Source organism: Peromyscus eremicus, chromosome 20 (genome assembly GCF_949786415.1).
Source record: "Peromyscus eremicus chromosome 20, PerEre_H2_v1, whole genome shotgun sequence".
Taxonomy (NCBI): Eukaryota; Metazoa; Chordata; class Mammalia; order Rodentia; family Cricetidae; genus Peromyscus; species Peromyscus eremicus.
Window position 1 is genome coordinate 33,627,927 of NC_081436.1, and position 27,020 is coordinate 33,654,946.

General features: G+C 46.1%; 1 protein-coding gene across 4 annotated transcripts in view; it reads left to right on the forward strand.

The window, feature by feature from the left end:
• Positions 1 to 27,020, forward strand: part of Zfat (zinc finger and AT-hook domain containing) — a 183,246-nt gene that overhangs the window by 18,363 nt on the left and 137,863 nt on the right. For all 4 annotated transcript variants that reach the window (XM_059246900.1, XM_059246899.1, XM_059246901.1 and 1 more), the window contains exon 2: positions 16,590 to 16,766. In XM_059246900.1, the coding sequence (XP_059102883.1) occupies positions 16,590 to 16,766 (177 nt within the window). The remainder of the gene's footprint in view (positions 1 to 16,589; positions 16,767 to 27,020) is intronic.

Here is a 27,020-nt window from a genome sequence, read left to right on the forward strand (position 1 = left end):
TGACACATACTGGGCATTCATTAACTACTGAAATATGAAGCCACTGTATAAGGTAGGCACAGAGCACAGTTATTTAGAGACTAGCTCTAAAACTTAGTTCGTATTTTGTCTTCGGGAAAAGGAGCTGGATGGTTTGGGTGAGCTGAGGGTAGGTGGGTGGGTGGTGGCTTGGAAACTTCTTTCTCTACTTGTTTTCCTTAAATTAATGTTCTCCTCTGGAGTTGCAAAAGACCCCAGTGATGTCTGAATATTAAAGGGAAGTTCTTATTCCTGGAATTAATTGTGAGACCCTGGACTCTTAATAAGACAGACTGATCTCAGGCTTTTATAATAAGTAAAGCAGACATTTACAATTTGAATTTGAATTAGCATGTTTCCCACATCTGCCTCTAGCTTCTACCCAGGTTATTATCTGTTTTGATTGTGACCTCTGGAGCCCTGAGCACACAGTCGGCATTTAAACCTGCGACAGTAGTAAATGAACACGTCCCTCTGTCTCTTGCCTTTTCCTGCAGAGTGTGACCAGCGCTGTAGTCATTTAATGGCCTGTATTTCCACCTTGCTAACTCTGTGTCTCCATTTTTTAGATTTACTGAGTTGCCAAGGTTTTTAAGGGGTAGAGGCTGTGTCCCAGCCTCCTGGGGGTCAGGGAGGGGAACATGTCTGCCATGACTCTGATGTACAGTGACAGACATTCCAGGTATTCTGGAAACAGTATGAGTGGGTCCTGGGTGTATTATAGCCCAGACCAGGATGTGCTGTAAATGGCAAAGATTCTCGAGTGTGAAGAGGTGGTACAGAAAGGATGGAGTTTCTCATGGAGCTCTGGGAAATGGACTACAGGGTAGATGCTGTTGTAGGTCTACTCGGTTAAATAAAGAGTGCTGCTGTTAAAAGTCATCTTGGGTGCTTCATCTTATTTTAATGTGGCTTCTAGAAGTTTAAAATCCCATCTGTGGCTACTCCTATTTCATTTGGCAGTGCTTGTCCAGACAAAGCCCTGGGCCCTTTATTTGGGCCTGCGCTGGAATGGGTGTGGCTCCTCACGTATAGGCCATGTGCACCTTTGACTCCGCCCCTGCCAGTGTCCTGCAGGCAGGACCATCTTCAGAGACAGTTCCCAGGACACTAGAGGAACGAAGGATCTATGGAGTCCACCCTGCCTGGCTGGTGGTCACTTACAAGTCTGAGTTTACTCAGTGGGCTCTTTAACTTTCAAGCTGCACAGCTCCTACTCAGCTTACCCCTGACTCATGCCAAGTTTAGGTTCGTTGATTGGAAATGTTGCCTCCATTGAAGTGGGTTGAGTCAGGCCCGAATTTCCAAGGGCTTGGCTTTGCTTGGTTGGATCCCTCTCCCAAACAGCAGTGTGTCTACAGACTGCATCCATGGGGAGGGGACAAGAGCACTGTCCTGTGGCAACCAGAGTGCCTGTGCCTCTTGGGAGCAAACTGCTTCAATCTTGAGCATCAAGCCAGATGAGAGAACAGCAGCTAAACAGGACAGTGAGACTGTGTGGCCTGGCTGCCCCTCCTTCGGTCCTGCCCTTCTTCCATGCTTTGTTGGCCTTCTGTAACATTTGTTCCTTGTCCTGCTGAGTTGAGCGTGCAGGGTGTAGATTATGTGAGCAGAACTTGGACCTATGTGGAGAGGCTGGGCTCACCTTCCAGAGCTGGGTCCACTTTCTTCTCTCACCTGTACCCTGGCATCTTACAAGTGGTCCTAGTACCTGCCATCTTGTTCTTCTTCCCTTCATTTCCTGACCTCTTTTCTTCCCTTCTTCCTGCTTCTTCTCAGTTCCTCGAGAGTCATAGCCTCCATTTCTGCTTGGTTTCACCATGATGCTCTTTTGTTTTACTGGTTTCTGAATTGCCTATGCCTTTTGTTTTCCTAAAGAGAGCGCGCACGTGTGTGTGTGTGTGTGTGTGTGTGTGTGTGTGTGTGTGTATTGTTTGCCCATGTGTCTGTGCATGCATTTTTGCTTGTATGTATGTATGCATGGATATGCATGTGCACACACGTTTGTGCTTTACATGTGTGCGTATGTGTCTCAGAGGACTGAGAATGCAAGTGGAGGAGTCCGTAGTATTACCTAGCAAGCTAGACTTTAGGATCTAAAATGCTGCCTGCTTGCTTCAGCATCAGTACTTTGTTAACCTGCAATGCCCCCATCACCCATATGATGGCTCCCCATCACCCATATGATGGCTCTCCCATGACCCATATAATGATGGCTCCCCATCACCCATATGATGATGGCTCCCCTATCACCCATATATGATGGCTCCTCCATCACTTTTATGATGGCTCCCCCATCACCCATATAATGATGGCTCCCCCATCACCCATATGATGATGGCTCCCCCATCACCTATATGATGATGGCTCCTTCATCACCCATATGATGGCTCTCCCATCACCCATATAATGATGGCTCCCCATCACCCATATAATGATGGCTCCCCATCACCCATATAATGATGGCTCCCCATCACCCATATAATGATGGCTCCCCATCACCCATATAATGATGGCTCCCCATCACCCATATAATGATGGCTCCCCATCACCCATATAATGATGGCTCTCCATCACCCATATAATGATGGCTCTCTATTACCCATATGATGGCTCCCCATCACCCATATGATGATGGCTCCTCTATCACCCATATATGATGGCTCCTCCATCACTTATATGATGGCTCCCTCATCACCCATATAATGATGGCTCCCCCATCACCCATATAATAATGGCTCCCCCATCACCTATATGATGATGGCTCCTCCATCACCCATATGATGGCTCCCCCATCACCCATATAATGATGGCTCTCCATCACCCATATAATGATGGCTCCCCATCACCCATATGATGGCTCCCCATCACCCATATGATGGCTCTCCATCACCCATATGATGGCTCTCCATCACCCATATGATGGCTCTCCATCACCCATTTGATGGCTCCTCATCACCCATATGGTGGCTCTCCCATTACCCTCCCTGCCATCCCTGCCGGGTCAGTGAGGGCAGTTGTAGTTACTGTATCCAGGCCAAGTCTGCATATTCAGAAAGGGGAAGATGGCTCCAGGTATGTTGCTGGCCGATGAAGTGTGGTCTGTGGTGTCTTTGGGACACAGTTGCCAATGGCTTGAAAGCAGCCCATTATTTCAGAAGAAAGATGAGCAAAACCAGAAAACCAAAGCTAGGCACTTAGGAACATTGTGCTGTCATCTGTGGGCATGACTCTTTCTCTCTCAGAAACCAGCAAAATGGAGGTTTGGCTGCTTTTACGTTCAGCATGTGAATGGTGGCAGAGACTTGGTTGCTTCAGGGGCATCAGGTGAGTTATGGGTGGTGGCCTCAACCATTTTCTGATGGATTGTGCTATTAGTTTCTGTGTTAGGACCTCATGGTCCCGTGTTCCCACTGGTCTGCTGGGTTCAGGGACTGTTCCTGTCTCTATCGGTGTTTTTGGTGGTTTCCTTTGGGAAGAGCCACGTTTTCCACCAGTATGATTACCCTGTTCATTGTAAACATACGTCATTACCCAGGACTCTCACTTTGAGAGAGATGAAAAATAACTTTAAAAATTTCATGCCAAGTTTTAGCGTGGAAGAAATGTGTATGCATAAAATTATAATGCAGCTGTTGTCCCAGCCATAATTATAGCTGATATTGAACATTCCTCATTTTATTTTGTTAATTCAGCTTCAGCAGAGAAACCCCTCTGGGATTTCTCCCTAGCATTTAATAAACACGTTAACTTTGTGAGCTATAGAGGTTGGCGTGCACATCAGCATCTTATGAGATGCCTGGTAATTCTACACAGTAAAGGTGTGCATTTGTTGAGATATCAGTAGGACAGAGCTGGCAGGTGCCGTGGGGATTCTCTGTGGGTGAGGAGGCTAGAGTCTTTAGCTTTGTTTTCTCAGGCTTTGGATAGGGCCAGCCTAAGACCGTCTTTCACTTCCAAACATTTCCAAACAACAGCTTGAGCTGTTTGTCATTCAGATGAGAAAGTGAGACCTGAAGAGATTTCGAGACTTCTGTTTTATGTCCCACTGGAGAAACCAGGGCCATCTGTGAGCTGAGAGGCTCTGACTCCGGCCTAAGTGATGCCCTTTCTCCTGTATGGTGTAGGGTAGTGTCTCTTGGCTACAGCACTGAGGTTGGTGCATTGTATTCTCAGCATCCTGCTGTCCTCCACAGCTCTGGACAGAGGGAGAAAGAAATGAGTTCACAGAGACTACATACACATGCCCTGGGTCACAACAGCTATGTGGATCAAAGCTGGGGTCAGATCTATGCTGTTTTGAGTCAGCATATCCATTTATCCCTCCATCCTTTCCTTTAACATTAGCTGTAAGTCTTCTTAGACTAAAGCATACCATGTTGGTAGAGCATAGGTCACATAGGTGAGCTGAAGGAAGAATTCCCACCAGCTGTCTCCGATTTGACACTGGAGTGTTAAACCTGGCCGTAATCTGCTTTTTGTAATTGTTACCCCCATCTCTGTACCTCCTGTTTAAAGTCTTATCTGAGAGTTTTCCCAGGGGATCAAAGCCTATGCAAACTTAGTATAAACAACCCAGAAAACTGGTATTTGTACTGAGAATTTGCATTTGGCATTATCCCTTTTGGGGACTTAGATCAAAGACTTTTGGCTAAAGGTGTGATTTGTAAAATGATAAAAGAGTCCTTTGCTCTGTGGGGGCAGTTCAGTCCCTAGAGGAATCCACCCTGCAGCTGAAAAGGCTAAAAGTTCATCCTCGAGATGCCTCTGTATTTCTTCACACAGAAACTCATGGTACACGTGTGAACCTGTTCCCACTCAGGATATACAGTAGTGAGCAGCTGAATGGATGTCACATGACCTGCTGAGTGACATGTAGCAGATCAGGAGATGGAAATCTACTCCTCCCCCAGGAGGCCCCAGTCACGTTGGGGAAGTCTGCTCTGTTTTCCACAGTGCATGCCTCAGTCACTGGCTGTCTTGATCAGAGTTCTAGGGCTGTGAAGAGACACCCTGACCAAGGCAACTCTTAGGAAAGAAAGTGTTTAACTGGGGCCTTGCTTGCATTTCAGAGGTTTAGTTTATTATCATCATGGTGGCATGCAGGGAGGCTCTGGAGCAGAGCTGAGAGCTACATCCAGCAGGCAGAGAGAGAGCCTGGGCCTGGCATGGGCTTTTGATACCTCAAAGCTCAGCCCAAGTGACACACTTCCTCCAACAAGACCACACTTCATCATAAACCTTCTAAACCTTTCCAATAGTGCCACCCCTGCTGACTAAACATTCAAATGTCTGAGCCTGTAGAGGCCATTCTTATTCAAACCACCAGACTGTCCCTCACATCAGTGCACGCATGCGCCTCTGCTGAGTTTCCTTCTTAGCATCATTGCTGCTGCGTGTGTCGAGATTTGAAAGTGACTTTTAGGAAGATTAAGAATGGGCCAGGCAGCGGCTGGCTATGAGGACAGTCTGTTAGAGTTAAGTCTGGCCTGACTCACCAGCCAAGTTTGACTAGGTACACCTCGGTTGCCAGAACAAGTCCATTAGGGCTGTGGAAAAACAGCCTAATCAAATGGTGACTTCAGATTGTGTTCCTGCCGTGTGCCCACCTGCTGCTCGACCCAGTAATCCCTTCCATGGCCTACTCTTCTCATTGTCAAATGGACACAAAAGCCTCTCGTTGGTGAGGTGAATGTAAAGGTTAATTAAGTAGGGTAATAGGCCGAATGGTGTCTAGCAAAGTCAGTGGTTGCTTTGTTTTGATTTTGTTGTACTGCCATAGATGGCCACCAGAGGGTGATGTTAGCACACTATTTGCTTATAAGGTTGTCCACCTGGAATGGCGGTTCACTGTTGTCTGTGCTTTGGGTCTGTTCTCAAGCTGGGCAGTGGGTGAGATTAGTAAGTATATATGGTCTGGGTGAATTCACAACGAGATTTTTCCTGTTTTCCATCTTATTGCTACTTAAGTAAATAAATTGCAGTAATAAGTAATAACACACAAGGAACAAAGTTCCTTTTCTAATCTACTGTCTCTTCCAAGTTGTAATTTTTCGTTTTGATTATGAGTTAGGGGCACAAGACTAGCATTCCTCACAGCAAACGCCGTGAGTATTTCATCAAACAACACACCGGCACTTCAGGTCGCCTATGTGGCAGTCAACTTGGAAGGTCTTGGTGAAGCTTTGCTGTTATTATTACTTATCTGCATGGGAGCTCCTTGGCTGCTCATTAGTGTCTATCAGCCCCAGGCTTCTCTTTTGTGAATGGGGGTAATGTTGGTGGTGATGATTATGGTGACAGTGTGATGATGGTAGTGCTGGTGTTTATGGTCCTGAGGGTGACAGTGATGATGGTGATGTTTATGGTCCTGGGGGTGACAGTGATGATGGTGATGTTTATGGTCCTGAGGGTGACAGTGATGATGCTGGTGTTTATGGTCCTGAGGGTGACAGTGATGATGCTGGTGTTTATGGTCCTGAGGGTGACAGTGATGATGGTGATGTTTATGGTCCTGGGGGTGACAGTGATGATGGTGATGCTGATGTTTATGGTCCTGAGGGTGACAGTGATGATGGTGATGCTGATGTTTATGGTCCTGAGGGTGACAGTGATGATGGTGATGTTTATGGTCCTGAGGGTGACAGTGATGATGGTGATGTTTATGGTCCTGAGGGTGGCAGTGATGATGGTGATGTTTATGGTCTTGGGGGTGACAGTGATGATGGTGATGTTTATGGTCCTGAGGGTGACAGTGATGATGGTGATGCTGGTGTTTATGGTCCTGAGGGTGACAGTGATGATGCTGGTGTTTATGGTCCTGAGGGTGACAGTGATGATGGTGATGTTTATGGTCCTGAGGGCGACAGTGATGATGGTGATGGTGATGTTTATGGTCTTGGGGGTGACAGTGATGATGCTGATGTTTATGGTCCTGGGGGTGACAGTGATGATGGCGATGGTGCTGATGCTGGTGCGAATATTCATGTGCTGATGGTCTTGAGGGAGATAATGTGGATGAAGGTGATAGTAGTAATGGGATGATGATGATGATGATGATGATGATGGTGATTGTCTGGAAGGTAGTGATGATGATGATGGTGATGATAGTGCCTTGTTTAAGGAAGACAGCTCATTTCACACAATAGGTTCATTTTGTATTATGAAAGTCCTACACACGGTAGGGAATGTGACTTGTTACAATGTCTCTTACGACTTTCTGATGAGGTGCTAGTGTCTTACCGGAAGGTAGAGGTGTCTTTTGGGCTGGCAGCATCTTGGCAAGGTAGTGCGACAAATTCCTGCTGTTTTATTCAGCTGTCTCCATTCTTGTCTTGAAGGAGTGGCTTGCAGCCTGGTGTGTGCAGAGTGGGAAGTGACGTTGTACAGGGCGAAGAAAGAGCAGGAGTCAAGCTTTCCTGAGTTCACAGCCAGGCTGCCCAGTACTTGCTCTGTGCTGGGCCTACATTGCTCCCATTGAATTGTGAAAACATTACAGTTGGTTATTGATGCAGGCAGCTCGAACACTGAGAATATCTTTCAATGGTGTGATGAGAAGCCAGCATATCCTAGTCTATTTATCTGTGTTTTTGTCTTTTTAGTGACATGTAAGGTGTTAGTACTTCTTGAAATAGGTGCTGTCCTACAGTGGAGAAATACCATAATAAAACCCATTTCAGAGAATTGCTTTGAAGATTAAGTGCACTTAGTGTGAGCCTTGTATGGTACTTGTCGATGGTGAGAGCTTGGTGAATTTGAGCCTCCTTCTTGTTTATTTCATCCTTTAAGATTTTAGTTCCAGCAAGTTTTAATACATGTGATGGTGTCTTAGCATTTCTCTTGCTGTGAAGAGACCATGGCAACTTTTATAAAGAAAACCGTTTAATTGAGGCTGGCTTACAGTTTCAGAGGTTTAGTCCATTATCTTCATGTCAGTGTGAAGGCAGGTATGGTGCTGGAGAAGGAACTGAGAGTTCTGCATCTCACCCTGCAGGGGCGAAGGAACTGTGTGCCACACTGAGTGTAGCTTGAGCACAGCAGATCTCAGAGCCCACCCCCACAGTGACACCCTTCCTCCATCAAGGCCACACCCACTCTAACAAAGCCACACTTCCTACTAGTGTCATTCCCTGTGGGGGCCGTTTTCTTCCAAACCACCACAGGTAGTCATGATGGTGGTGGTGATAATGGTGACAGTGGTGGTGATGGAAGTGGTGAAGGTGGTGTTCCTGATAGTACTGATAGCAGCAATGGTGATGATGGTGTCGATGATGATGGTCATGGTAGCAATGATGACGGCGATAGTGGCCATGGTGATGGTGATGGTGTGTTGCTGGAGAATTTCTCTCCAGCTCCCGCCACCAAGTCCCGCCAGTCTCAGAGCCCACTTATAAAATAAACACACAGACTCTTACATTATTTAAACTGCTTGGCCATTAGCTCAGGCCTGTCATTGTCTAGCTCTTACTCTTATATTTAGCCCATTTCTATTAATCTTTACTTTGCCACATGGCTCATGGCTTACTGGTACCTTACATCTTCCTTGTCCTGATGGCGGCTCGCCGTGTCTCCCTCACTCAGCCTTCCACTTCCCAGAATTCTTTTCCTTGTCCCGCCTATACTTCCTGCCTAGCCAATGGCCAATCAGTGATTTATTTACTGACCAATCAGCAACACACTTGACATACAGACCATCCCACAGCAATGGTGTTTGTGATGATAGTGACATTGGTGATAGTGGTGATGATAATGATAGCATGGGACATATCCACAGGCGGTTCAAGGCTCTTCAGAGGAAAGGGAGTGAAGGAAAACATTCTAACCTGATTTTCTTCCCTTAAAGATAAAGGAAGGGTAAGGACTGGAGAGACAGCCCAGTGTTTATAGTGCTTGATGCTCTTTCAGAGGGCCTACGTTCTGTTCCCAGGACCAATGTGGTGGCTCAAAACTATCTGTAACTCCAGTTCCAGAGGACCTGATGCCCTCTTCCATCCTACAAGGGCACTGTATGCAGGTGGTACACATACATGTGTACATATAGGCAAAACACTCCTACACATAAAAAAGAGTAAAGGAAGGTAGTACTTTCTGAGCCTGCCACACTGCCTGCTGCACCAGGACGGTAGGTGGGAGGGACCGTGATAGTGCACAAAGCTGCACAATCTGAGACCTCATTCGTTATGTTGGCTGTGACAGAAGTCTGGCTCTATGTTGTTAAAATATTTCCACTCCTATTTGGGAGCTCCTAGCTTCTATGAATTTAATAACTTCAAGACAAGTGAAAAGCAGGAAAACAAAAAGTATAAGAGTGTTCTTGCCGTCTTGTCTCAGAAGACAAACAGTTCAATAGGGACTTGGCTCTGGCTGTTGAACTCTCTGGCAGTTAATACATCCAAATAGAAGCTAGTTGGAGAGTAGAGAGGGTGATTTATGCTCATCAAGGAGCAGAAGTGAGAGATGTTTTTAAAGTACAGTCTTTATATGGAGTGATTTAATAACCTAGCAGTGTAGCATTTTGTCTTCTTGTGTTTATTGATTAATACTTAAGCATTTTGCTATCATTAATTCATCTAACTGATGGGGTCTTAATGGATCTCCATTGGTATTATTACTAAGAGGAAGATGCTGGGCCATTGAGGCTGTGGTAATAGCTCACGAGTGAAGGCAGCATGAAATGTACTGGGAAGTATGGGATAGGCAGCTAGGAGTTCAGAATCTGAGTTTCTACACCAGTTCCCAGAGATGGGGGTTTAGCATGGACTGTACCTTGGCTGTGCCTCTGGGTTGTAGAATATTATTTTAAGATGTGTTACATTTGTTTATGCTGTGGAACATTTCTTTAATAATGCAAAGATGTGTTGCATTCTTTTATGTTGCATTTGTTTAACTTTGTGAAGCTGTGTTACTTTGCTTGTCTAAAACACCCGATGGTCTAATAAAGAGCTGAACAGCCGATAGTGAGGCAGGAGAAAGGATAGGTGGGGCTGGCAGGCAGAGAAAATAAATAGAAAGAGAAATCTGGGAGGAGAAGAGAAGAACAAGAGGGATCAAGGTGGAGGCCATCAGGGGCCAGCTACAGAGTAAGAGTTAAAGTAAGATATACAGAAGAAAGAAAAGGAAAAAGCCCAGAGGCAAAAGGTAGTGGGATAATTTAAGAAAAGCTGGCAAGAAACAAGCCAAGCTAAGGCCGGGTATTTATAATTAAGAATAAGCCTCCATGCATGATTTATTTGAGAGCTGGGTGGTGGGCCCCCAAAGAGTAAAGAGCCAAAACAGTAAAAGAGCAAAGAGTAAAAAACAGCAAACAACACCTCTGTGAGCTGTGTTCCTCCCTACCTGCAAGTCCCAGCAGTGTGCTTGAAATTAGATGTCTTGTGCCGCTTCCTCCTAGCCTCCATTGTCTGGGGAGAAATCTGCTGTCTCCTGAATGAGTTTTCTGATAGGAAATAGTTTTGTTCCTCCATTGCTACTCTTACGTATTTATTTTTAGTTCTCAAATGTTTGATTATATTTCTTGGAATAAGTTTATTGGAGTTTATCCTGTTTGCGATTTGCTCAGCTTCTTGAGTACATTGGTTTATTTTTCTAAAAATTTAGGAGCTTTCAGTTGTCATTTCTTACCACATTTTTTCCCCCAGTTTCAACATCTCCTTCTCATCCCTGGGCTCTGATGACATAGTTTTAGCTGTTTTACTGTGGCCCCTGGGTCCCTGCACTCCACTCAGTGTCATTGCTGGGCCTCTGATGTGTCCTGCTCCTCTGTCCTCGGCATCGCCAACCTTCCTGTTCTGTTCATCTTGTTTTGAACCTGCCATTGAAGGCTTTTGTCTGTCCCTTTTTTGGTGGTAGTTGCTTTAGTTTTCTGTTCTAGACTTTCCAGTAGGTATTCCGTTACCTTGTCTATCTCCTAGATGAGGAACTCTAGCTCCCATCTCCTGTGTTACTTGGCTTTGCTTTTGAAGACATTTTTTGTGGTGGTTGCTTTTGTCCTCATCAAATCATCCTGCTGTCATGTCACCTTGCTGATGTCTGTTCATGGCCTTCTCTCCTTCCACATGCCGTTTTCGTGCTTCTTGAAGAGTCATGGGGAGTGAATGGTGACTGAGTCATGGCTGTTTGAGCTGTGAAATCCTGGGTCTTATTTAGCTCTTCTGCCTTGACTGGCTCCCTTGACTCTGTTGTGGTTGAGAGTGATGTCATCTTACTTCCAGTGGGCTTGAATTCCTCTTTCCTGCTGCTTCTTTTGACACTGGACTGGATGCTACAGTCTAGGCTCCCAGTGTGCTGGGTGTTGGAGTCCAGGTTCTCTGGGCTGGGTGTTGGAGTCTAGGCTCCCAGTGTGCTGAATATTGGAGTCCAGGCTCCCACTGGGCTGGTTGCTGGAGCTCAGGCTCCCAGTGTGCTGGGTGCTGGAGTTCACGCTCCCACTGGGCTGTGTGGTGGAGTCCAGGCTCCCAGTATGGCTGGGTGGTGGAGTCTAGACTCCCACTAGACTAGGTGATGGAGTCCAGGCTCTACATTACCCCCATTGACTCTGGGGTGAATTGGTAGACTCTAGACCCATACTGACTCTGATAACACTGGGTAGGACAGTGGAGTCCAGCTGTCTAGTACCTCTCTGTTGCTGTGTCAAGGCCTGTCAGGGCTAAAAGGGCTGATGGATCTCAGTGCTTCTCCTCTAGGGGCACTGTAGCGGAGAGCTGGCATGTGCATTATGGCCGGATGCTTGTGAGAGCCCTGGTTCCCTCTCAACCTTTGACTGTGGGACGGGGCTCGGGCCAGTGTTTGCTGAGGCGTTTGGTTGTGGTGGGATAGAGGGTTCCTGTCTGGCTTGATAGCCCTCACTTGTCCTTTGGGTGGAAAACAGGCTTTGGCTGTAGTTTCCAGTTCTGTGACTTCTTTGGCTCCAGGCTAGTTGCAGGAGGCAGGATGAAACCCAAAGCATGTCACTACTCTGCTGCTTCCCAGGTCCCGTGGTTTCGAGCTGGCCTGTTTCGAGTTTGCATTTCCGTGTTTGTCTCATCTGAAGTGCCCTGAGCTTTTATCTGGTCTTAGTGAGAAGAAAAAGTTCATCTACCCCATCTGTCTGGGGCCATTTGGAACGGCAGGAATGCACTGGGCTGCCTCTGGCCAAGGGTGTATGTCTGTGCAGGATGCCTGGCTTGACCACTCCCCATATTCTGACCCCAGGCTCTGCATCTCCTCAGTGTGCCTGGCCCCTCACCTGCCATGTCCTGTCTTGCCCCCAGCTGGCTTTCAGTCAGTTTCATGTGGATATAATCAATTTTAGGAGAGTTCGGAATCCAGGGTGTTGAGAGGGTGCCTGTAGCCGTTGCCCTCTCCTCCTGGTCTGGGTTGTCAGAGTCTGGCTTCATTAGGCTGGTAGGCTCTAGCTGAGGAGCATGTCAGCCTTGTAGTGCCCTGCAGGAGAGTGTAGGATTTAGAAATTGGCCATGTACTTTGTGTTGCCCCAGGCACATGTGTATGTCTGCCTCCTGAAAATCCTGACTCCTGGTCTACCCAGGCTTCGCTTTCTGGCCAGATGAAACAGACTCAGAGGTAGTCTGGGCCACCTGCCTTTCATGTGTTGAGTTAGAAAGATTTAAGTTCTGCCCGGAGATGCGTAGGCGGTCAGAGGGTACCCAGGAATCCTGCCACCCAGTCCTGAGCAATGTCCCCAAATAGCTTAGAGCAGTGGTTCTCAACCTTCCCAAGCTGAGGCCCTTTACTACAGTTCCTCATGTTGTGCTGACCCCCAGCCATAAAATGATTTTGTTGCTACTTGGTAACTGTAATTTGGCTAGTGTTATGAATCGTAATGTAAAAATACCTGATATGTGAGTCCTGTGCTGCATAGGGGTCATGACCCACACAGCTTGAGAACCACTGGCTTAGACTGTCACAGTCTCTCTAAGGCTGTTTCTGTAAGGAAGAGTGTTGTGCGATTTGAACCAGAGTTCCTGAACCCCACTGTTGGTGTCACTGAAAGCCAGTCTCTTCTGCCTTTCCCCATGCCGTGTCTGGAGTTGGAGTGAGCATGGGGGCCCTGAAAGGATGGGAAAGGCTCTTACTGATCTGAGGTGGACCCTCCCTTGGTCTCTGTCTGACTCTGTCTCTGATACACAGTAGGTCTAAAGGAGATGGACCAGGCACACAGCGATTCTAGCGGTTCTAATTCTGTTTGTGACTGTTTCCCAATGAGCAGGAACTCCTATTGTTACTTCAGCAGTAAATGACCTCTGTAGGATAGGGGCTCGTATAAGGGCCGAGACCACAGATGCCAGAACCCTGTTTTGTTCTAGTCATGCTGAACGGACTTACAAGGAGCAACAGCACCAAGTGTTAGATGCTGTGCTAGGTGCCAGAATATTCTTCCCATTGACTACAACCTGCTACTTCAGCCCACAGCTCCACTAATGCTCCATCATTCCCTGGGACCCCAGACTCATAGTTTGGTTCATGGTCACATTCTGGGGGGCGCTGGGGCAGAGCCCCTGTTTATCTTAGGGTCCCTAGGGCAGGTAAGCCAGAGGTCCACAAGGACCTGGCGGCTCCTTAGCTTAGAGTTTAGAAACAAGGAACTATTTTTGCCAGCATCTTAAGGGTTTCCTCTGCATCAGTGCAGAGTAGCTGCCTCCAGCCAGCAGATAATTCCGGGGAATTGCATGCTCATAACCCAGACTGCTGTGGGTCTCCTTGTGCTGAGCATGTCATTTTTCTCTGAGTTCTTTTGTTAAGGAAGAGAGCATAGTAATTGGACCCCAAGATGCACCCACATTATCACATCTTCATCAGAGCTAGCTGACAACATAATTACGACTATATGTCAGGATATAAGATATGCTTTTTCATATCTGGCTCTCCTGTTATTATTTTGGTGTATTAATAATCCTTAACACTTGGTGGGTACAGCATGGTACAGCACCCCCTTTTATGTGCTTTGACATTTGGCTGTTCGTGCATGGCTTTAAAAACATCTCCAGGAAGTGCCCTGTCACTGTCTGTGTTGGAGGCCTGTGTTCAAGAGGGCATGCCCTGTGCTTCGTCCTGGGTGTCTGGGGCAGGCAGTTATTGAAGACACAATTAGGTTGTTAGTAGCAGAGCAGAGGCTCTCACCTGCCTGCCCTCTGCTGCTCATTTCCAGTCAGCAGCAATGCCCTGCCTGGTGTGTGTTTCTCCTCCGCAGCCCTGCATCTCAGGCCCTCATATCGCTTCTCTGTTCCTGACAGACCCCTCTAGTGGCCTCCTCTATCATACCATAACCCCTCCCCCCAATTTCTCTGTCTCCTCATGCAACTCAGGTTGTTGCTATTTTCTGGTACAGTAGGTGAACAAACCCCCCTCAGAGGACTGGGGTGATGGGCCAGGTGGAGCTCAGCAGGGCAGCACTTCAGGGAGCGGGTGCAGCTTGGCAGTGAGGGACTGGGGACCAGCTCTGAGAACGAAGCCATCACACTGGACCTTTCAGCCATATTAGTTCCTGTCCTGGCTCTCCTCTTCAACCCCTCAATTTCTGGGCATTCTCTTCCTATTTGGTGTCTTCTGGGATCTGCCTCTTGCTCTCCTGCAGCTCTGACTCCCAGCAGTCCACGCTGAGAAGCTTCTGTCCCTGTCAGCCTTCCCTGGTCCAGTTTTCCTCTCTGAACCCTGTCTCATGGCCACGCTGCTTGGCTGAGCCCACATTTATGTGAGTGGCCCTGGGTCACAAACCAGGGCTTATTTTTGTCGTCACTCCGAATCGCAGGCACAGTCCACTGCCCAACAGCCAAACATGCAGTGGGTACCTGGGAAGCTCATGTAATTAATAGCAGATGGCTGAGGTAGGTCTCACCCTGGGGTACCAGGGCCCTCTCTGGTGCTGTCATACAAAATGTCATCAAGTTTATTTAATCTCTACATGTTTACTGTGCCTTTGAACTAAGAGAGGCCTTATAATAATTCTGCGGCCCCTAGACTTTCTCCCCTGCTAAATGTCACAAAGTTCTCAGTCCCCAGAGAACATCTGTGAAATAATATTAGAATATTAGACTGATAGAGGCCGGCTGGGAAGTTACACCATTGCAAACTCTAAGAAACAGTGGTTCTGTGTTGTCTTGTCGTGGTGGTACGAGGGTCACCTCTTGGCAGGTCTGCGTCTAGATTCAACTTTGTCTGCCCAAATCAGATCAGGGCTTGTCCATGGCCTGTAGGTGATATGTTAGTTCAGCATTGTGTCTTTAAATTTGTTTTAGACAGGAATGGCTTTAGTCCTGTAGGTATCCTGAGTATTTTTACTGTAACTTGGTAGAGTTCTGCTCACAGTTTCTAGCCACACATATCCATGTCAAAACCAGGTATCAGGCTGTGGTGATTAATACTCTTCATTTGACAGTCCCTGGGATCACCTGATCATGCCTCAGATGGATAATCTAGATTCTGGTAATCTAAGTGGGAAGACCTCTTCTAACTATAAGAGATAACCATTCCATGGGCTGGGGTCCAGAATGAATGAAAAGGAGAAAGTAAACTAAGTATTCATCTCTCTCAGCTTCCTGATTGGCAGTGTGACCTCAAGTTCCTGCCACCCTGTGTTTTCCTCCATGATGAACTGTGAGCCCCTTAAACTGTGAGACAAGGCCTTGGAGCATGGTGGGATAACCTGGTGTCTGTTGCCAAGGAGGCTGTTGACCTCCTCTGCCCACTGGCTTCAATCACCCAGAGAGTACTTGAACTTCTCCGTGGTCACGCCGCTTTATAGTGTTTAGGGATGGGAGTTGGAAACTTAACCTGGGTCTGCTTGGTTGCAAACCATGGTCTTTTATATCATACCAGTCCACTTCAGTAAACATGTAAAATGTCAACAACAACAACAATAACAACAACAACAAAATCTGCCTCTTAATGGCTTTTGGATCCTAAATATAATATTTGATATATATTTGTAATTATTTTATCAATGAAAAATGAGTTCTTTCGCCTCATTCTGTCTTTTTACCTAATATAATGTTAGGAACAAGAGGAATTATTAGTTTTGTTGCAAAAAGTGATCATGTTTTAGGTAGGAATTAACTGGCATGAAGCAACACATTCCTAGCTGTTGTGTCTCATCAGTGTTGGAGCCAGGTGCTCAGTCATGGCAAGGGTCTCAGCTCTTGGCAAGTGTTGCCCTGGCCGACCTTTGCCTGCATCTGGTCGGAGAGAATTTGGCTGGAATGCTGAGCCATTCCCAATGTGCTGCTGCCTTCAGCAGAGATGGGCCAGGGTTCAACTTCTAGACCAAGGCTGTCTTTCCATTGACTCTGCTTTCCTGAAGTCTGGGCTGCTGCATGGATTTGGGTCAGTTTGGGTCACAGGGAGGTCCATGCTACTTTCTTCCAGAGAAAGACTTGAACTACTGAAAAAAGAATTTTCTTCTTGTCGTGGCCCCCTGAGGCAAAGGTGAACATAGTCTGCAGGAGGCTGATGACAGTGAATACATGGATTCTCTCTCTGGTTTTCTTGTTTGTTTGGTTTGGTTTTTTGGCTCTTTGGAGTAATCATTGTTGATGTGACAGAGAAATAACAATATTTTATGTTTTTTTTTTTTCTTACAGAAAATACAGCCATCTTCATGTGTAAATGTTGTAATCTTTTCTCACCAAATCAGTCAGAACTCCTGACTCATGTTTCTGAGAAGCATGGTGAAGAAGGGGTCAATGTGGATGATGTCATCATTCCCCTCAGGCCTCTGAATACTCCTGAAACCCCCAACCCAAGCAAGAGCGGAGATGGTAAGGACAGCAGGTGTGCTGGGCAGGGACTTGTGATACAGGAGCACTCTAGATTACTGTGAGGCCAGCTCTCTGGTTCATGGATACAGCAGACACTTAGAAAATCTTCCTGGAGCCACGTAATTGTCTGAATGTAGATCTTGTGGAAGGTCAAATCTTTGAATTTCCTACCTAGTTGCTCTATAGGTGTCCCTCTAATACCTGGTCAGTGATGTGTGTGTGTGTGTGTGTGTGTGTGTGTGTGCGCGCGCGCGCGCGCATGTGTATATATGTATGTGTGTGTGTATGTATATATATATATATATATATATATATATATATATTTATGAGTCAGACTCTGATGGAATAAAAACAGGAAACTGACCCCAGACAAGTGTGGGGTGAGTTCAGCTTTGGCACCCACCAGCTGACTTATATAAAGCAAATGAAGTTTCTTTTCTAATGCTCACTTTACTTCTCTGTAGCAGGAATCTTTAACAGTTCTTATTAATAAAATCAAACCCGAGCCAGGTAATGGGGTGAACACTGGAAGGTCAGAGAGACAGAACAAACCACAGCTAACCTCACCTGGCCAACTTCTCAGCTGGTCTTGTTTCCTCAGACTGGAAGCTTCTGTGTCCTCATATCCCAATGGCTCTCAGCTGAACTGCTGCTAGAAGCCCAAATGCTTAACCAGCCTAATGCTTCTAGTTTCTGGTCCTCAACCCCTTATAAACCTTTCTGCTTTCTACCACCACTCCCTGGGATTAAAGGCTGCTTTCTGGGATTAAAGGCGTGAGTCACCATGCCTGGCTGTTTCCAATGCGGCCAGAGATCCAGAGGGATTTCTGTCTCTGGAATGCTAGGATTAAAGGCGTGTGCTAACATTTTCTAGCCTAAGTATCTTGTGGCTGTTCTGTTCTCTGACCCCAGATAAGTTTATTAAGGTACACAACATTTTGGGGAACACAGTACCACCACACTTCTCTGAGAAATGGAGACAAATATTCATATCAAGTCAGAGAAGGTACCTCCTGTACCTAGGTTCTGCACAGGTGAGGAGGAAGGGAGGGGCTGTTATACACTATCAATAAATTACTGTCTGTAATCTTCGAAACAGTGTCTCCAAAGCCATATTATAAACCTAGAGGAAGGTTCAGATCGTGAATCTTGGCGTCACACAGCATCCTTCAGGTTCACAGTCAGTGGGAAAGTGAGATCCATCTGTCTGCAGCTGCTGTATCCCTATCCCTGAATGAGATCAGCTGCAGCAGGTGCCATGGATTAGAGGAGCCATCCAGGCACTGTAATTAGGTCCCTGCAGACGATAAGGAAAAGATATAGTGCAGGGGGAATGGCTGCAAACAAGGCTTAGAGAAATTCCCCACCAAACCCTTTATATATGGTGAGGGACAGCAGCCAGTCTCCTGAGTAGAAGCCCAGGCTGGGTGATAAATGTCCCATCGAGGGCTTCATTAACCGCTCTCCTCATACAGTTGTTCCTTCCTGGGAACATTCAGACTGGCATTCAAAACAGTCTGGCCCATTGATCATCTGTCGGACATTGTTAACAAGGAGACTCCAGACAAAAACCATTTGGTTAATAAGTCCCTCTGGCTAAGGCCTAGGGTGCTGGAGAAACATGTCTGACAGATGATTAAGTTGTTGAGAAGCTAGAAAGTTTTGCTAATTGCTGTTTGCGTGGCATGACGAGAAACTAAGAAAATACAGCCCCTGACATGGCAGAGGAGGAGAAGGAATTCTCCCGGGTCAGCATCACCATTGCGGCTGGTGTGTGGGTGCCTGTGCCGCACCTGCCTCCACCCTGAGGGCTCTAGGACAAACTGTCCTCTCCCCCACAGAATAGCACGTCAGTGGGAAGTCATCCACAGTCACCTCTCAACCTGCAGGGAACGGTTGGTACTCTGAAGAAAGAGAGAAAAGCTTTCCTGGGCTCTGGGATCAGTTTCTCCCTAGCACAGGGAGCCTCAGTTCCCACCTTTTCCCTGCCAGGTGAGGAGTCCTGACTCTGGGGAGGAGCCAGTAGGAAAGAGACCATCTGCAGGAGCACTTTGCAGCTGAGCATGCTGAGTGAGGCCTCCCAGGAGAGGCTCCAGTTAAGAAACACCTTGACTCTGTGGTTTGAACTCAGGAAAATGGGTGGTTTCTTTAGCAAACTCACCTGCCTGGTAGGAGTCAGTGGGTTAACATGGCCAGCATGTGGGGGTGGCTTTTTCAAAGTTTAGTTCTTTTTCATCAGTGTGAAATGGAGCATGAGTCAGACAGAGAACAATTTTACATTTTTGTTTCTTTTATAAACAAGAGCTAGAAAAATGGTAGTAAAGCCCATGTGTGCTTACAGGGAGTTCTGTGGGTGGGTGTTTTGTGAGATGTATAGTCTGACTTCTGCCCTTCCTTCACCTCTTTACCAAAAAGATGTCATTATCCACTCAGGACCTCCTCCCCTTCCTGATGATATGACCTGTCTTTGACCCTGGACCCCCACAACTGCTCCCTCATGTCTGTCTTTCCCCTTTATCACCTGAGGTCATCCTTCTGCCTGGGAAGCTAGCTCCTCAAGGATGGCTTTGTCCTGCTCACTCCTACGTATCCCTTGGCCTTAATCAGCTTGGGTTGACCTGGAGGGACTTGGCACTAAGCATGTGTCAGGCCAGAGCATCTCCCTCTGGGCTCTAGAACCCCACTCCGAGTCTCAAATCAGCCTGCCCTGGCTGTGTGTTCTCTGCGTCTTATGGTGCTTTTTCTCACTTATCCCAAGGATGGCTTTGAGTCATTCCTCTCTTGGGGTCAGAGCCCCAGCACAGGGCCTGGTCCACCGTGAATCCTCCTACCCAAGTGTCAGATGAATGTGTTCCCATTTGACATGGTCGTCTTCCGTTTTCTTGATGTTGGCTTTGCTGCCTTCTCTTGTCTCTTAGAGGACCTGCTCCATTCCATCTTTCACTTCTCAGGAAACATCACTAGTGACCAACAGAATATAAATTAAAATGACACACAATTGAAATTTTTTATTATCAAATTGGTGAAAGCTCTTAAGCATATAATAGTATTCTTGGTTGATGTGAGTATGGAAAAATAGAAGCGTCTAGACCAAACTGTTTCAGAGAGCATCCTGATAGAACCCTTTACAATTCTAAATGAGCACACCCTCTGTCTGCCCAAGCAGAGCCTGCATAAATACACAGTATATAGTGTTCATGGTGCATTGTCTTTAACCTGGAGAGAAGAGATGGGCTGTCAAGAAAAGTTAAGTGAATTGTATATTTTCCGTAGAAGGAAATACCACACAGACATAAAAAGAACCAGAGAAATGCTAATAATACGTTAGTGTATGCTTGAAGTTTGCAAAGCTGAGCGTGCGTGAGCTTTTCTCTGTGCCTTTATATCCACTTTAGTGTTTCCTATGCTTTGGTCCCTTTCTATGCAGTTCAAGTTTTTTTATGACCTATTTTTCAACCCGCTGATTGTATTTTTACCTACCTTTTTTGAGATAAAACTGACATAAAATTTCACCGTATTAACAACTGTGGAGCATAAATTTCCATGGTTTTAAGCATGGTCAAAATGTGTACACTATTATAGTTACCTAATTCTAGACCATTCTCATCACTGTAAAGCAAAACTAAACCAACACTTGTACCCACTAAGCAATCATACTTTCCTTTCCTCTTATGCCATGGAGCTCACTGACTGACCTTTGTGTCCCTGTGGATATCCATGCTCTGTATGCTTCATATAAACGGGAGTCATAAAGCATGGCCTTCTGTGTCTGGCTCATTTCACTTAATGTGCTTTTTTCATGATTTATCCATGTGGTAGCATGTTCTAGTCACTCTTTTTCATGAATGAATGGCATTTCAGTGCATGGATATATTATACTTTATTAGTTCATTCATTGTTAATGGACATCCAGCTTGTTTCCACTTTTTGGCTACTGTGAATAATGATTCTATGAACATTAATACACAGATTTGCACATAAATACATGTTTTCATTTCTTTGGAGTATATGCCTAGGAATGGAATGGGTGGGTTATGTAATTATGTGTTTAAACTTTTTGAGTCTGTGTGTGTGTGTGTGTGTGTGTGTGTGTGTGTGTGTGTGTGTGTGTATATGTGTGTGCATGTCTCTGTGTGTGCATGTGGAGGCCACAGCAGGATGGTATTTGTTCCTCTCTCACTCTGTTTTATTATTTTGAGACACGCCTCTCATTGTGAGCTCAACATTTTGGTTAGGCTGGCTGGCCAGCAAACTCTAAGGATCCACCTTTTATTACGTATGTAGTATTGTGAGAAGTTAGCAACAATAACATAATACAGAACAATTAAGACGATAGTCTCTCGTAGAGTTGTCAACATGGCTAATCTTATACTTGGGGCCTTTATTAAGTAAAATAATAAACATAAGCACTGTGATTCCTGGGTAGTTACTCTCATGACCAAGATGGCCACGGAATGACTAACAGGTAGGTAGTATGTACAGTATGTCTATGCTGGAGGAAATGTTGATGTCTGGAGATTTCATTAGGCTATGGATTTGTTTGGTTCTGGAGTTGCTCATTTGGTATGTTTGGAGCAGAGTTGATCATGGATAATGGTGATCCTGAAAAGTGAAACTTTGTTGTGCTGAGGTAGGTCAGCAGCACAGGCGGAGAGTCTCACCACTGAGCTGCTTTTCTGTGTCATTTCATGCATGAATATGCAGATATATTTATATATAATTTATGTATAAATTACTCTCTGCTACATTTTGTCCTTTTCTTTTGTATCTAGTAGAAGATTAAGTGCATGTATGGTTTAGTTTTAAAAAGTATTTCCTAAGGCTTTAATTAAAACCAGGTTCTTACAATGAGAAAATGTCTTCCAGTCTTTCATTAGGGGCCCCATGTTCTGTTTCTCATTGTGAAGGTCCAAAAAGTCAGAAGCTTGTCCAGCCTTAGTTTCTGTCTAATGGCTTCCACTCAGGTTTAACCTTCACAATTCATTTTAACTTGAGAGATACTTGAACTAGTTTAATTAAAATTTTAACTGAGTAGTAATTGATTTATTGTTTTTCTCTCCCTTTATAACATGAAGGTTCCTAAATCCTTTGGTTTATTTGATAGCCCTCTAATCTTCTTTGCTCACAGAGGATGTGGTCTGCAGAATGACCTTTCACTTTCTCCCTCTTGCAAATCAAGTCTCTGGCTGTGATCCAGAAAACAAAATTGCCAAATGGATCAAGTTCATTCTCCGTGGGGTGTGTGTGTGTGTGTGTGTGTGTGTGCATGCGTGTGAGCATGACTGTGATATATGGTTTGTTGTGTGTGTACACATGTGTGTTGGTACATGTGTGCATGGAGAGAGAGCTGGGTCATTGTGCTCATTTAGTGAGGAAGAATTTACAGGTCTTCCAAGAGCCCTGTTTAGGCTGTTTCATTTTCTCCTCCTTTGTAGACCCTCAGTAGGCTCTTGTTCCTTTTCCTTTTCATCTTTTCCTTCGTTTCTACTTCTGCATCCACTCCCCGTTGGCCGTGGGTCTGCTTTGTGCCTGGAGGCTATGATCGGAGCTGAGGGCTCCCAGGTGCCCTGCCTGTCAGCTGTGCCTCGCTGGTGGATGAGGAGAACTACTGTGAATGCAGTGGCTGGAAGCTTTTGGGGTGCTAAGCCTGGTCTGCTCAGAGGGCGGGTGTTCTATGCTCTGGCTTGAGGGTAAAAGGAGGCTTTCTAGGGAAGTTGATGTCAAAAACTTTAGACCTGTTTTGTTGTCTCTTCTGGACATTTTAAACAGATAAGGCCGTTTTGAATGATGTATAAGTGTTTTGCTCTAACGTGGTTGTGAAATTCACTGACTAAGACAGTTCTGTTCAAATCTTACCTTTGCCATTGACTAGTTCTGTGACCTTGGGTCATATTAACTAATTGTTGCAAGTGTCCATGTTATTTTTTTTTTAAACCCATGAATTTTATCTGTTTTGTCATAAATTTGTGCGAGATTGCTTGTATGTATATCTATACACCACATGTGTGCTGGTACCAGCAGAAGCCAGAAAAGGACATCAGATTCCATGGAACTAGAGTTACAAGTTGTTGTGAGCCACCTGATGTGGGGGGTGCTAGGAAACAGACTTGGGTTCTCTGCAGGAAGTTGCAAATGAATGCTCTTAACCACTGCGCCATCTCTCCACCCTGTCTGGGTGCTCTTGACCGTAATTGGGATAGTGCTGATGAAGAGCTGGGGATTAGATGAAGGAGTGCCTGCCAAGTGCTCAGCATGGGGCCGTGGTGTACGTGCATCGGCATCATTAACCGTGGCTGTCATTTCCATGGTACGGCGGGCGGATAAAACTGCGGGGAGAGAACAGCTTTGGCCTTTGGCCTCTGGTGCCTCAGCTGTGCTGTAGAACAGGATGCAGTCTTTCCCCACAGAGGGGTATGCCATTGTTCAGACACCTAAAAGGCTTACACTGCCTGGGTTCTGATAAATAATTCATTGTCTCCTCTGTTGCTTCCTGGGCTTTGGAAATAAATGTCAGGAAGATTGACTGTCAGGGTCCCACAATGTTAGTCTTTCCAGATTTTCCAAGATCTGGAGCTGTTGTAACTGGAGACCAAGCGGCCATGAAAGAGCGCTGGGAAGCTGGTTGTCTGTGGTGCAGCTATAATAAAATCAGTGTGACCTTAATTCTACATTGGTTTCTTGGTGTGTGAGCTATTTTAAAACAACAAAATCAAGGAAGAGCACACATTGAGTCAGAGTGAACAGGAATGCATGCACATCTAGAAGTCACGTGACCGAATGATGGCCTGGGTGGGAAGGTAGTAATTCTTAACTAGGCTATTGCACCTCAGAATGAGTAGGCTATGGTGGAATAACAAACAGTTGCCATCCTGTCAGTCATTCTTGAGTACACTGCCCGCTGTGACAGTGGCCATATTTATAACAGGGGCTCCGGAAAGTAGAGACTGTTCTGTGCTTAGAACCTTGAGCTGTAGAGAGGATTGAATCCAGGGCTGTCCAACTCAAAGACATTTTCTCTGCTATGCACACTGGCTCCATCCAGATGTTTACAGCTGACCATCATTAGCCAGCGCTGAGGGGCTTCATCAGGGAGGTCTGTGGTAGAGAATAAGGATACCCACATTCCAGCCCTGCATGCTCAGCAAATGGCTCTGGAAAAAGTGCCAAGCCTTGGGAACCTCTGGGTCTTTTGTTTGTTTCCTGCAGAGTGAATTGTGTTTGGTGTACACATCTCAAAGTTTTTATAACAATAAGATGAGATGATAACTGGGAAAGAGCCTCACAAATGAGTGATGTACAAAGGAAAGGCTTACATTATTAAATTTTTTATTTTGTTGGGCTTTTTTTTTTTTTTTTTTGGTTGAATGTAAAAACCTCCACCTGATTCTTTGACAGGGTTTTTGGCCTTGAATCTCCAAGGGTGATTTTATGACAAAGAGAGTTGACTTCAAGGGCTGTTTCTGCTCCTTTCGTTTGTTGGCAACTTAGAACAGAAGACACAGCTCATTCTCCAAAAGCCTCTTCTGCTACCATCATGCAGTGATCATTTTTTCGTTACCTGCTTACTTCTCCCCAGTCTGTTTACGATCCAGTGAGACCCAGGAATTAAAAGGCAGCTCAAGCATCAGGGTTTATATTAGGAGGACAGGAAAAAGACGTACGAAGCGGTGGTTGAGTGCACATTCTGTGTGTGTGTGTGTGTGTGTGTGTGTGTGTGTGTGTGTGTGTGTGTGTATGGGTGGGACGCAAGTCAAGTGAGGACATGGCTGGTCCTGCGTCAGTAGCTGTTGGCAGCATCAAGGAGGTGGTGCTAAGATTTGGACTGGACCATATTCTAGGATGTGCGTTTGGGTCTGACTGCAGGGAAGGAAGTGAACATAGGTGAGGGGAAGAAGGCAGGATGTATGTGCATGTTCAGTAAACTGAGCAACTGTACTGGATGGTGTAAGGGGAAGCAGAGGAGAGTGGAGCTTTGTTCTCTCTCTCTCTCTCTCTCTCTCTCTCTCTCTCTCTCTCTCTCTCTGTGTGTGTGTGTGTGTGTGTGTGTGTGTGTGTGTGTGTGTGTGTGTGTTTGGACCATGTGCTAAGGGGCTTAGAGAAAGCCCGGGGTTGTGTTACTTTTCCAAGGGAGACATGAACAATGTCTGTTTCCCCCAAATTAAGCAATAATGACAGACCAGAGAATTGATTTCATCCAGGTCTGTCTTGGTGACCCAGTGAGTTTATTGGGCTCACTTACAGGAGCTCAAAGGAAGGATTACTTACAGGAGCATGTATGACGTAAAAACAGCTGCTTCACCAAAAAGTGCCCCATTGCACGGGTGACAACCTCCTTACAGTTGCATAGACGGAGCCTACCCTTCCCCTGACCTGCTGCCTTCCTTGGACTCTAGTACCTCCTGAGACGTGTGCACTGGGAGGCTGGTGTAGGATGGGAGGCCAGAATCTTAAGACAGGGTTGATGGCCCTTGCCAGGCCTCCTTCTGTGAGGGACGGTAGGTAACAGCCCCAATCTTAGGAGGGTTTGGATAGTGTGACCAATCAGAGCTGCTTCACTTCTGAGAAGACAAAAGATACATCAGGCCTGGTGCACAGTGTTCCCCAATACCTTGCCTGAGGATTGTGGGGCAGATTTACCCAGAACAATGGAACATTCCAGAGCCAGGAAATGATGAAGAGACAAGGGCTAGTGGCAGAAAAACCCTGGAAGAGAAGGCTTGTACAGACAGGAGTGGACAGAGTTGTCTGAGACCGGAAAGAGTGCTTACTAGACAGACTTGAGGACAAATGGCCAGAGCTCAGTGACAGACTGAGGTAAGGGATTCAGGGAGGAGCAGAGGAGGAAGCCTAGCCCTGCCTGTCCTGATGCTTTGACTTGAGGCTGCCTAGTTCTCCTCCCAGTCCCAGAATTCTCAGCTCTTCATGAAATGTGGGTAGTTGACAGCAGCAACTTGTTTTCAGAACTTAAATTATTCCAAGCTCATTTATGAATATTTCATTTTTTGCTAACTAATTGGTTTCGAGGATCTGAATTATGGATGTAGAGGATGGAAGATTAGTTTTGTCGCTGTTGTGTTGGAAGCTTTCGGGGCTGATTTTATTTCTTCCTTAACCACCGGATTCCACACTGCTCATTAGTTTACTTCGTCTGGCTTCTTTGTGGGGTCAGGCCACTGGGTTAGATGCTAAGGGATATAAAGCATAATCGGGAGAACTCTTCCTGCAGAGAGCCCCCAGTTTATTGGCAGAGACTCACGGACAGTTTGTCCTGCTGCTCACTGTGGTGGGCTACCACTGTGTGTCATCAGCCCAGCCCAGCCCAGCACAGTACGTCTCTGGACAAAGCAGAGGGCACCCTTTACACTGAATTTCCTAGGCCTTCAGGTAAGGGCACAATTCTCCACAAGACGCTAGCCACAAGGATCATCCTCTTTGAATGGCTAGCTGCAATTTGGGGGATTGTTATGGTCTTCCTCAGGTTCAGTAATTTGCTAGAGGAACTTACAGAACTCAGCAAAGTCCTACATGTATGACAGTAGCTGGGATTAGGATGGCTTTCTGTGGAGCTTTGGGTTTCCCACACGGTACTAGATGTCAACACTTCCTCCTATCCTTCGTGTATGATGAGAGCAAGCTTGACCCAGGGAGTCTCTCCAGCTTTCACTGTATACAGCTGTTGCCGGGTTCTGGAAGACATACTGCCCATGTGTGATCTCCATCCTCCTGGGGCTTCCGATCCCTTCCCCTCTGGTCCCCCTGGAGGTCAGAGGTGCTATGTCATGTTGCAAAGTTCCCATCACATGTCACCTAGGCCAAAGCCTTCAGGCAGACCCAGACACACCTATCAGGTCCTGAAGGTCCCCCAGGGCAAGGACCAGACCTCTCTGTAGGTTAAATTCATCTTGACTACACAGCTTCATGCTCAGAGCATCCAGAGAGCAGCTTCTGTCCGCACAGCAGGGCATTGTTCACCATGGGCTTAGAACTGGGCCACAGACTTCAGTCAGCTGCTGTGTGTTGGGTTGTGCAGCTCAGCTGATGGCTGTGAAGTGGGTGTTCTGTAGATTCTGCTAAGGCTGCTTCTTGGATATTAATCACCATTCCTTCAGGTTGCATTTGTTGCTGTAAAGAATAGTACTAGAAAGTTTTCAAGACTTTGACGTAAAGGCTTTGTTCTTATTCCATTACTGGATTGAACCTTCAGTGCCCAGCAACTTCAGTGCCTCCTGGAACCCAGCCTCTGTCCTTGGTGGT